General features: G+C 42.3%; 2 protein-coding genes across 3 annotated transcripts; one reads left to right on the top strand and one right to left on the bottom strand.

Moving 5' to 3' along the window:
- Positions 1-252: 252 nt before the first annotated feature.
- Positions 253-3,483, bottom strand: LOC311129757 (uncharacterized protein). Its single transcript, XM_084162185.1, has 4 exons — positions 3,270-3,483; positions 1,967-3,015; positions 1,388-1,704; positions 253-1,137 (listed from the first exon to the last, which is right to left on the bottom strand). Exons 2-4 carry the CDS (start codon positions 2,128-2,130, stop codon positions 782-784), a joined length of 837 nt encoding a protein of 278 aa, XP_084018311.1. The 5' UTR covers positions 2,131-3,015; positions 3,270-3,483; the 3' UTR covers positions 253-781.
- Positions 3,484-3,538: 55 nt separating this feature from the next.
- Positions 3,539-8,133, top strand: LOC311129756 (putative methyltransferase). Of its 2 annotated transcripts, none has more exons than XM_084162183.1 (7): positions 3,539-3,923; positions 4,540-4,664; positions 5,627-5,790; positions 7,054-7,267; positions 7,386-7,489; positions 7,618-7,755; positions 7,871-8,133. In XM_084162183.1, exons 2-7 carry the CDS (start codon positions 4,554-4,556, stop codon positions 7,962-7,964), a joined length of 825 nt encoding a protein of 274 aa, XP_084018309.1. In that variant the 5' UTR covers positions 3,539-3,923; positions 4,540-4,553; the 3' UTR covers positions 7,965-8,133. The 2 variants fall into 2 exon arrangements, with proteins under 2 accessions (XP_084018309.1, XP_084018310.1); XM_084162184.1 differs by having other exon boundaries at positions 3,603-3,923; positions 4,545-4,664; positions 7,871-8,124.
- The last annotated feature ends 3,597 nt before the right edge of the window (positions 8,134-11,730 follow it).

Genomic DNA, 11,730 nt, shown 5'->3' with positions numbered 1-11,730 from the left:
GTTTCATAGAAGCTGAATGCTTTAATAGAGAGTTTCTCATTCATTTCAAACATGCCATTTCTACTGCCTTGTGCATAGCAGGGAAGGAGGCAAAGTGTAGGTGGTCTATTCTGGGTGTTCAATTGATTTGTTAATTTGCATATTTTCACTGGCACTCAATAAAAGTAAGGCATAAAGTGTTCCCTCTTTTTTTACATGAATATTGACTGCAAATGTATTGTTATAAATAACAATAATACGACTTAAACAGTAGACTGAGAATATATTATATTTATGAGCTATGTGAACATGGATAGGCATTTCTGTTGAAGGTTACCTATCTGGTGAGCATGATTATTATAATAATTTTTTAAAAGCTTTAGTTAAGTATTGTACACCTATGATTCTTATGCAGACATTTCAACATGTAACCGGAACCACGTTCAAATACAGACCCTATTTACAGGTTCTTCATAAGTCACATAAACCTGAAAATCAGTGTGTATCTATGGGCTGCTGTTGCTATGGGCCTTATATGTCACATGAACCCGAAAAAGTCCTCATATATACTATTAAAATCAGGTCTGAACAAAATATAGCCCTAGACAAAATCTCAACAGATGGATGTATTCCTAGAATCATGGGACCAAACTATTCTGATTCCCAGGTCTCTTGGACCTTGGGAAAGGCATGTCCCAATATGTCACATTTTTGTCATAAGTCCTGATATTGTCTATAAACACGTATGTGTGTGTGTGTGTGTGTGTCAAAACATGCAGAAAGAAACTATTTCACCAAAGAATCACTCAGTGATGTCACTATTAAGCTTCAACAGTAGCTGGCTCTCAAGGTTCTTGCTGTGAAGCTGTGATCGTTTAGCAGTGAACAGGAGTCCTGCATGACTGAAAAGTCTCTCACAGGCTGCAGATGCAGGAAGACCTGTGTTGACTTTGAGTGACAGCTTCTTGATGCGAGGAAAGGTGTGGAGTAGATCCATACCTGCAGGGGACAGACATGAACGGTACCTCTCCAGCTCTCCTACTTGTGATTTTCCCAACTCCATGGATGCAAAGAAGTCGTCTTCATCAGAGAGGCCGCTGTTTGCGCTGGTGACATCATCCAAGTCGGTGTCTAGGTGATTTCTGATGTAGTCAAGGCCTGTGGGTTTTAGGGCAAGATAAATCGTTTTTCAAACGAATTAAGTCTGCACATTATTCTTACCCTTCTACTGTATAGGCTGTCAAGCTGCTGATGTTTGACATTAAAAGCTACCTGAGCTTCTAACTATATTGCCACCCTGTGGTTTGTCACTGACACACTATAATCCTAAATGACAGTAACATTATACAGAGTTATATAGGTCAATGTCTACTGGTTCACATTTGAATTGATAAACAAGTATATTTACCAGCATTTAAGATGTTCTCCTCTGTGGTCCAGGATGTTCTGAATCTTGGTAGGAGTATTGCTGCTGCAATCAGCTCAGGCTCTTTCATGACGTCTCCAAAACGTTTCTGGATCCCTTGCTGCAGGGCGTGAACAAGAGGTGTACACATTTTGCAAGTTGACTCCAACTTCTTCAGCTTGTCCCGCAACTGGTAAAGTGTTGGCAGCAGGAGGCCCATATGCACAGATGATTCCCCTTGGAGGATATTAAGGGCCATGGCAACAGGCTTCATCACAGCAGCATACTCGACCAAAAACCCAATTTCAGCTGGATTGAACCTATAAAAGATGTAACGATAAAAAAATTACTTATAGCTATTTCTGGTACAATGTCTTTATTATGCATTGTACATGTTAAATACACAAATAAATAAAAATAAAATAAATTAGTTAAATTATTTAATTCAAGTCATCCACAAATGTCACACCACCATGCAAAGAAAACTTAGTTACTTGAGACAAGTGGATTCACCCATTAATCAGCAAGGCTTATTTATTTGTATTATTCTTTAAAAACAAAATATACATTTTGTCAACTTACATCTTTATCTTTAATGTTGTGCAGACATTGCGAATTGCTTGTTCTCCTTGCTCTCGGTGAATGCGCACAATCCTTTCTACAGCGAGGAACAGGGAGCTCCAGCGTGTCTGATTGGGTCGGAGAAACTGCAGCTTGCATTCACGTTCCACTGTTTCATGAGCCATGGTTGACCTGCTGGTTTTATTCCAAAGAGCATGACATTTTGCAAAAGCAGACCGAGACAGCCTCTTGTAGGTTTAGTTTGCAGTGGCATCAACTGTGGATATAAGATTGAGGAGATGGCATGCACACTTTTGGTGCCTTGGAAGTTGGTACTCAAGGCCTGTGTTGTCATCCAGAATAGCAGACACATCTTGATACTCCACCTCTGACTCACTCTGATCTTCTGTTGCATCATCAAGGGTGGAGTCACTCTCCTCTTGTACATTGATGGCTTCCTCCTCTTTCTCCTCACCATATAATCGAAAGGCCTTCAGGAAGTTTGAGCCACTGTCTGTTGTCGTCCTGGTCACTTTTTCCCTGATGTGGTACTCAGAATGTATTTCCTCTAATGCAGCAGCAAGGACATCAAACGTGTGCGAGCCTTTGACAGGTCTACAAGCCAATGCAGCGGAGTGCCTCTCCAGTGAGGTGTTGTCTATCCAGTGACAGGTGACACCTAAGTAGCTACGTTGTCTGGCAGACCAGCAGTCTGTTGTGGTAGCAACATAGTTCACAGCACTCAGCTTTTTGATGATTATGCTCTTCTTGTGTTTTGCAGCTTCTTGTATTCTTGTGCATAACGTTTTCCTTGTCATTACTGTATGAGGTTGCAAGGTTTCTATCAAAGTCTTGAAGGATGGCGTCTCAACCACAGAAAATGGTTGGTTGGCCTCACATACAAAATTTAGCACCAGCTTGTCAAGCGTTGCTTGTGTTACCCGCCCTGGGGCAGCGAAGGCTGTGATTTTTGCATTTTTCACAAGAGTATCACTGGAAGAGGAGGACTTACGCTTTCTGTGGTTCTTTAGTAAGTCTGTGTACTTTGCCAGTTTGTTGGGGTGAACCCTCTGTGGATAAAAACAAATCTGTGAGGCTACAGGGAGATCAAGACATTAAAAGAGACTTATTACATCAAATTTGGATATATATATATATATAGAGAGAGAGAGAGAGAGAGAGAGAGAGAGAGAGAGAGAGAGAGAGAGAGAGAGAGAGAGAGAGAGAGAGAGAGAGAGAGAGAGAAAATGTTTAAAACATATGTAACCTAAAAGACAAACATTCGCCTATCCACAGCAAAAAAAAACTAATTTAGGAAACTTACCGCTACATGTTTCCTCAAGTTAGATGTTGAGTTCTTGAATGCTGAAATGTCAGTTTGTTTTGGTAGACACAGAAGACGCCGCATAATGTAGCTGCACTTTCGCACTTTTACTAAGGTAAACATGCTTTCAATATGAGGCCAGGGGTGCGGGTGTTCCTCCTCGTCTGTGTCTGCATTGCCGACGGCTAATTCTGACATTTTTGTGTTGCTACGACTGTAAAGCCAACCCGTCCCGCCGCTGAGATTGAGTATGGTAACGTGACGAGACTGCACAACTACGTTTGATTGGTGAAACACAGTCACGTGGTAGAGCCTTAGCGGAAGTCTCTCTCTCTGTCAAAATAAAACATTAAAATAAGGCGTATGCCGGGGGATAAAGACAATGACGCGTAGAATACCAAAGAGGTAAAAATAAAAGTAACGACCTCATTGTAGCCTAATGTAGCGGAGTAAGAGTACAGTTTCTTCTTCACAAATCTACTCAAGTAAAAGTAAAAAGTATAGTGTTTTAGAACTACTCCTAGAAGTATAATTTTTTCAAAAACTTACTCAAGTAAATGTAACGGAGTAAATGTAACTCGTTACTACCCACCTCTGCCTAACACGTAGTGGTTTCCCTGGAACTGGACCTGTGAAGTAAGGGAATCTCCTGCGGTGAGTGTGTTAGTGTGTGTCTGTGAGTTTATGTGTGTGTGTGTGATCACGTTTGTTTATGTAGCCACCACACACCACAGTGAGAAGGAGTTTTATTTTATTTTATTTTATTTCACCTTTATTTAACCAGGTAAGCCAGTTGAGAACAGGTTCTCATTTACAACTGCGACCTGGAGTAACCTGGTCTCAGAGCATTTCGTATTATTCTGTACGTAAATCCGAGACACTCCATCTAGTATGATATGTTATGTTTCGCATGATCTGTATTAATTTGTGGATGTCCATCATCCATTTCATATGATATGTTACAAATTACAATTTGTTGTTGCTAACGTTGGCTAGGCTAAGGGTTAAGGTTAGGAGTTAGGTTAAAGGGTTAGGGGAAGGGTTAGCTAACAGGGTTTGCCTTAAGTAAACTTATGTCTTATGTAACCATACCAAACATTACATATCACAATAATTTGAGTGTCTCTGATTTAATATTACTATGTTATGTCTAGTCTGTGAGACCAGGCTGGAAGGAGAGCTTGCCTGAGTTTTAGTAAAAGCCTTCTGAAAAGCAGGTATCTTTCTGAGCAGAAGAGAACATTTCTATTCCTGTTGTTTTCTGCTGTAGTACAGCTCAGTGGCATGGCCCATCGTCTGTTTGAAGGTAGGGAGCATGCTACCTCCTACTGGAGGTACAGGGTCTCTCCCTCGGCTCAGCTCATTGAAGAAGTCATGTCCTTCCTAAAGAAAAAGGTAGGAGCGACATACATGTTTCGCAGAATACAAAGACTATTTGTTTGTTCTTATTTTGACATCATGCAATATGTATGCGTTCAAATCATATAGTTACAGTCTGTGGATGTAATAGTATTGAATAATTAAATTACAGAATTATATTGCTGCATGTTTTATTCCTGCTTTTCAATGTTTTGCAAATAAACTGAAGGTAAATTGACATCCTCCTGCCTTAAAAAAGATTCACATATACTAATGATGTCTGATACCTACACTACCGTTCAAAGGTTTGGGGTCACTTAGAAATGTCCTTGTTTTCGAAAGAAAAGCAATTTTAATGTATTTGTCCTCTTGCTCAGTTGTGCACCGGGGCCTCCCACTCCTCTTTCTATTCCGGTTAGAGACAGTCTGCGCTGTTCTGTGAAGGGAGTAGTACACAGCGTTGTACGAGATCTTCAGTTTCTTGGCAATTTCTCACATGGAATAGCCTTCATTTCTCAGAACAAGAATAGACTGACGAGTTTCAGAAGAAAGTTATTTGGCCATTTTGAGCCTGTAATCGAACCCACAATTGCTGATGCTCCAGATACTCAACTAGTCTCAAGAAGGCCAGTTTTATTGCTTCTTTAATCAGCACAACAGTTTTCAGCTGTGCTAACATAATTGCAAAAAGGTTTTCTAATGATAAATTAACCTTTTAAAATGATAAACTTGGATTAGCAAACACAACGTGCCATTGGAACACAGGACTGATGGTTGCTGATAATGGGCCTCTGTACGCCTATGTAGATATTCCATAAAAAATCAGCCGTTTCCAGCTACAATAGCCATTTACAACATTAACACAATATTTTTGATCAATTTGCTGTTATTTTAATGGACAAACAAATTGCTTTTCTTTTGAAAACAAGGACATTTCTAAGTGACCCCAATCTTTTGAACGGTAGTGTATGTGTGATGATCATGTCCTGTCCTGACAGAGGGGCGTGCAGCCCTGTGACCTGGCAGTAGACGTAGGCTGTGGGTCGGGTCAAGGAACTGTGCTCCTGGCCCCTCACTTCTCCTCGGTGGTGGGGACCGACGTCAGCCCTGCCCAGCTGGAGGTGGCCCTGGACCACGCCACCGCGCCTAACATCTCCTATAGGTCAGAGCCACCGCCCCTAACATCTCCTATAGGTCAGAGCCACCGCCCCTAACATCTCCTATAGGTCAGAGCCACCGCCCCTAACATCTCCTATAGGTCAGAGCCACCGCGCCTAACATCTCCTATAGGTCAGAGCCACCGCCCCTAACATCTCCTATAGGTCAGAGCCACCGCCCCTAACATCTCCTATAGGTCAGAGCCACCGCCCCTAACATCTCCTATAGGTCAGAGCCACCGCCCCTAACATCTCCTATAGGTCAGAGCCACCGCCCCTAACATCTCCTATAGGTCAGAGCCACCGCCCCTAACATCTCCTATAGGTCAGAGCCACCGCCCGTAACATCTCCTATAGGTCAGAGCCACCGCCCCTAACATCTCCTATAGGTCGGAGCCACCGCCCCTAACATCTCCTATAGGTCAGAGCCACCGCCCCAGAGAGGTGGAGGTCTTCAGGAGGAGGATAGGGTTGTATTTTGTTTTACTGACACCGACACTGACACTGATTCAAACCCTGTTTACATTACTGTGACAGAATGAGTTTTGGTAGAAGTAGGCCTACTGTAGAGGGTAGATGTTACGTACAGATTTATTTATTTCTGGGACATTTCTCTGAGACCTCAGAAGAGTCCTGGTATAATGAAGATTATAAACTGGGTGGTTCGAGCCATGAATGCTGATTGGCTGACACCCGTGGTATATCAGACCGTATACCACGGGTATGACAAAACATAAATGTTTACTGCTCAATTCCGTTGGTAACCAGTTTATAATAGCAACAAGGCACCTCGGGGGTTTGTGGTATATGGCCAATATAAAACAGCCCTTAACCACAGTGTGATGGGAGAAGGAACTGTAGGGTTAAAGTCCTTTGTTGAGGGGGACACAGTGAAATTAGGCCAACGGCCAAGACCGACAATGGGACCCTTGTCTGCTCAAACTCTAGTGAGAAAACATAAAAGCTACAGCTACTAATACTGTTCTGGAACACATCTACATGTACAGTAGATGTTCCCAGTTAGGATTGAATGAAGGGAGCCATATCCAAGGAACCAAACCAAAACACAACGTTGTGTGTGAATTGTAGTCTGGTTCCAGATTTGTTAGTGCTGTTTTGTCAACTAATATTGTGACCATAACCTTAGGAGTTGGCAAGAAAGCACTAACTGATCTGGTACCAATCTGGCGGATATCTTTAAATTACAATATGTTTGTATGTATGTATCCCTGTGATAGTATGTCTCTTGTCTCTGTGTCTCTGTGTAGACAGTGCCGGGCTGAGGAGCTGCCGTTTGCAGACAGGTCAGTGGACCTGGTGACGGCCATGTCTGCCTTCCACTGGTTTGACCGGCCGCGGTTCCTCCAGGAAGCCCACAGGATCCTGAAGCCTAAAGGTTGCCTGGCTCTACTCAACTACACCATGGACATGGAGCTTCACTATGGAGACTGCTACCACAACCTCAACACAGTCTGCAAGGAGGTCTGGAAGCTCTATAAAATAGAATAAAAGTATATTATCCAAACACATAATGATAAGTCGATCACATACAAAATTCAAAAATTGGCCTTTTATTTTATTTTATTTTTGATCTCATCAGTTTTATGCTGCACTCCTGCCCTATCGTAACCCGTGCCTGGGCCCCTGCTCTGTGGCTCTTTACAAAGAGTCCTACGATTCCATCCCCTACACAGAGAAAGAGTGGTGAGGCCTGAGCTCGGATACATCCACTGCCCTCGTTGCTATTACCTATGTACTTACAAGAAGTGTTTGATTTGATGTATAAGATGGGTTGAGTTTACTCTAAGGTAATGCTAATGCTGTGTTGTTAGGCAGGAGTGTATGTTGGAGAAGAGGTCCATGTCTCTGTCCAGCTACATTGGTATGATAGAGTCCTTCTCCAGCTACCAGGCTCTACTAAAGAAAGACCCAGAGGAGGCCAGCAGACTGTCAACTGATATCACCCACAGGTTGGTCCCTGACACAATCCCTAGTTGATGCTGGTCAAAAATGTAAAGGTAACATTTCATGTTACATCTCACATCCCTCCCTCCCCCTCTCTCATTCTCTCTCTCTCCTCTCCAGACTGTTGGCTGTGATGGGGGTGACCTCCCCAGAGACTGAGCTTGTGGTTGGAGTAAGGTATTTCTTCATGCTCGCCTGCAAGCCAGAGGACTAGCTACTGATCAATGACTGAGACTACACTGTGTCCCCTGTGGTGAAACTGGACACTAATATGTGCTACTACTTATCTGTCTTAATTCATGATGATGAACAATTATAGAAATTAGTTATTACATTTGTATTAAAACTTTCCAAAGATTGGTATCTTATTTGTTATATTTGTCACTCTGGCTCCAGTTTTGTTACTTCACAAGCACACAAACACAGCCCAGTGGTACGAGTGATACCAGATACGTGTGTGTGTGTGTGTGTGTGTGTGTGCGCATGCGGAGAGTAGAGGATTTCTAGCAGATGGGATCAAAGCAGAGGGGATCTCTATATGGCAAAAAGTACTGGTACCTAGCATAGCACTTTCAGTATCTAGTTTTCCTTCATGGATACAAGCTTCTATAGATTCCTTTCCAGAATGACTGTGTGGGAGTTGTGAATCACACAATTCTGTTTCAAATTCCTAAACTCCAATGGCGGTCTCTTTAGCTACACAATCTGGTCATGATCATTTATTGTTGCCAAAACTGAATGTGTATTTTTACACTAAATTACATGACATTTGTATAGCTGCTACCTGAACTCTACTGACTAAGGTGGTGTTCCAACTATGGTCACTAGAGGTCATTGTTTGAATGTTCTTTTCTCAGGCCTATCTTTTCGAAGAAAACACAATTTAATTATATCTCTATTTGAGCAAAATAAGTAATTTTGTTGTGATCACAGGAAAATCCTAATAATTCAGGTAAAGAGCCCCACAGTCAGGCAGACAAATCTGAATGTTCTATCATAAAGTGAGAACAATTAGTTTCTCTGGCTGATATGGCTTCTACTTAGAAATACTATAAGAGTAAATTAATAGATGACATTCACTGCTATAAACCTGTCTCCAATATAATCGCATAATTTACACAGACCCACTGCAGACCTTCGTGTGAAAAGGCATTCCATGGTCTGTTTTGTCAACGAGCTCCATGTATTCCAAAGATTTGTGGTAACCAGATGATCCCAATCATTTAGGTAGCCTAGTAAACGACGCCCCCTCTGGTATGTTCTATTACGAACTCTCTGCGACTCGTTGTTGTTTAACTCTTTACTACTCAAAGATATTTGACTTATTAAGTCAAAGACGAAATTAACTGAAAATATATTAGCATAACTAGACTGCACAGAACCATGGCGGACCCACTGTAAAATCAGAGGCTGGGGCGTGGCTTAAGGAGCGCTCTCTGAAATAAGCGCTTGTATCGTCGTATTCCACCGGATCGAGTTATCTCTTCACACCTGTGAGAAAATGCAATAGCCTAACTCTAAAAAAAAACGGGAAAGACACACTGCCCTTTCCCACCTGGACAAAAGGAACACCTATGTGAGAATGCTGTTCATTGACCACAGCTCAGCGTTCAACACCATAGTGCCCACAAAGCTCATCACTAAGCTAAGGACCCTGGGACTAAACAACTCCCTCTGCAACTGGATCCTGGACTTCCTAAGTTTGCTGACGACACAACAATGGTAGGCCTGATCATCGACAACGATGAGACAGCCTATAGGGAGGAGGTCAGAGACCTGGCAGTGTGGTGCCAGGACAACAACCTCTCCCTCAACGTGAGCAAGACAAAGGAGCTGATCGTGGACTATAGGAAAAGGAGGGCCAAACAGGCCCCCATTAACATCGATGGGGCTGTACTGGAGTAGATCGAGAGTTTCAAGTTCCTTGGTGTCCACATCACCAACAAACTATCATGGTCCAAACACACCAAGACAGTCGTGAAAAGGGCACGACAACACCTTCTCCCCCTCAGGAGACTGAAAAGATTTAGCATGGGTCCCCAGATCCTCAAAAAGTTATACAGCTGCACCATCGAGAGCATCCTGACCGGTTGCATCATCGCCTGGTATGGCAACTGCTCGGCATCTGACCGTAAGGTGCTACAGAGGGTAGTGCATACGGCCCAGTATATCAATGGGGCCAAGCTTCCTACCATCCAGTCACCCAGGTCATAAATGTATATATATATATATACACACACTACCGTTCAAAAGTTTGGGGTCACTTAGAAATGTCCTTGTTTTCAAAGAAGAAAAAAAAATTGTCCATTAAAATAACATCAAATTGATCAGAAATACAGTGTAGACATTGTTAATGTTGTAAACGGCTATTGTAGCAGGAAACCCTTTTGCAATTATGTTAGCACAGCTGAAAACTGTTGTGCTGATTAAAGAAGCAATAAAACTGGCCTTCTTGAGACTAGTTGAGTATCTGGAGCATCAGCAATTGTGGGTTCGATTACAGGCTCAAAATGGCCAGAAACAAATAACTTTCTTCTGAAACTCGTCTATTGTTGTTCTGAGAAATGAAGGCTAATCCATGCGAGAAATTGCCAAGAAACTGAAGATCTCGTACAACGCTGTGTACTACTCCCTTCACAGAACAGCGCAAACTGGCTCTAACCAGAATAGAAAGAGGAGTGGGAGGCCCCGGTGCACAACTGAGCAAGAGGACAAATACATTACGAGTCTCTAGTTTGAGAAACAGATTTCTCACAGGTCTTCAACTGGAAGCTACATTAAATAGTACCCGCAAAACACCAGTCTCAACGTCAACAGTGAAGAGGCGACTCCGGGATGCTGACCTTCTAGGCAGAGTTGCAGAGAAAAAGCCATATCTCAGACTGGCCAATAAAAATAAAAGATTAAGATTGGCAAAATAACACAGACACTGGACAGAGGAAGATTGGAAAAAAGTGTTATGGACAGATGAATCAAAGTTTGAGGCGTTCGGATCACAAAGAAGAACATTTGTGAGACGCAGACCAAATGAAAAGATGCTGGAGGAGTGCTTGATGCCATCTGTCAAGCATGGTGGACGCAATGTGATTGTCTGGGTGTGCTTTGGTGGTGGTAAAGTGGGAGATTTGTACAGGGTAAAAGGGATCTTGAAGAAGGAAGTCTATCACTCCATTTTGCAACGCCATGCCATACCCTGTGGACGGTGCTTGATTGGAGCCAATTTACTCCTACAACAGGACAATGACCCAAAGCACAGCTCCAAATGATGCAATAACTATTTAGGGAAGAAGCAGTTAGCTGGTATTCTGTCTATAATGGAGTGGCCAGCACAGTCACCGGATCGCAACCCTATTGAGCTGTTGTGGGAGCAGCTTGACCGTATGGTACGTAAGAAGTGCCCATCAAGCCAACCCAATTTGTGGGGTGAAATCTCTTCAGATTACCTCAACAAATTGACAACTAGAATGCCAAAAGTCTGCAAGGCTGTAATTGTAATCTAACCTTGTCAATGACTACATTTCCTATGCATTTTGCTAATTTCAATTTCAAACTCATTTCATGTATGTTTTCATGGAAAACAAGGACATTTCTAAGTGACCGCAAACCTTTGAACGGTAGTGTATATACAGTTGAAGTCGGAAGTTTACATACATCTTAGCCAAATATATTTAAACTCAGTTTTTCACAATTACTGACATTTAATCCTAGTAAAAATCCCCTGTCTTAGGTCAGTTAGGATCACCACTTTATTTTAAGAATGTGAAATGTCAGAATATTAGTAGAGAGAATGATTTATTTCATCTTTTATTTCTTTCATCACATTCCCAGTGGGTCAGAAGTTTACATACACTCAATTAGTATTTGGTAGCATTGCCTTTAAATTGTTTAACTTGGGTCAAACGTTTTGGGTAGCCTTCCACAAGCTTCCCACAATAAGTTGGGTGAATGTTGGCCCATTCCTCCTGACAGAGCTGGTGTAA

This window comes from Coregonus lavaretus, assembly GCF_964263955.1.
Source record: "Coregonus lavaretus genome assembly, chromosome: 5".
Taxonomy (NCBI): domain Eukaryota; kingdom Metazoa; phylum Chordata; class Actinopteri; order Salmoniformes; family Salmonidae; genus Coregonus; species Coregonus lavaretus.
The sequence above is the reverse complement of the archived record's forward strand: the minus strand, read 5'-3'. Positions and strand labels throughout refer to the sequence as shown.

Coding starts and splice junctions, on each gene's coding strand:
- LOC311129756 (XM_084162183.1), top strand. CDS start 4,554: ATGGCCCATCGTCTGTTTGAAGGTAGGGAGCATGCTACCTCCTACTGG. Junction 4,665..5,626: donor TGTCCTTCCTAAAGAAAAAG/GTAGGAGCGACA, acceptor CTGTCCTGACAG/AGGGGCGTGCAGCCCTGTGA. Junction 5,791..7,053: donor GCGCCTAACATCTCCTATAG/GTCAGAGCCACC, acceptor GTCTCTGTGTAG/ACAGTGCCGGGCTGAGGAGC.
- LOC311129757 (XM_084162185.1), bottom strand. CDS start 2,130: ATGGCTCATGAAACAGTGGAACGTGAATGCAAGCTGCAGTTTCTCCGA. Junction 1,705..1,966: donor ACAACATTAAAGATAAAGAT/GTAAGTTGACAA, acceptor CATCTTTTATAG/GTTCAATCCAGCTGAAATTG. Junction 1,138..1,387: donor GGAGAACATCTTAAATGCTG/GTAAATATACTT, acceptor TAAAACCCACAG/GCCTTGACTACATCAGAAAT.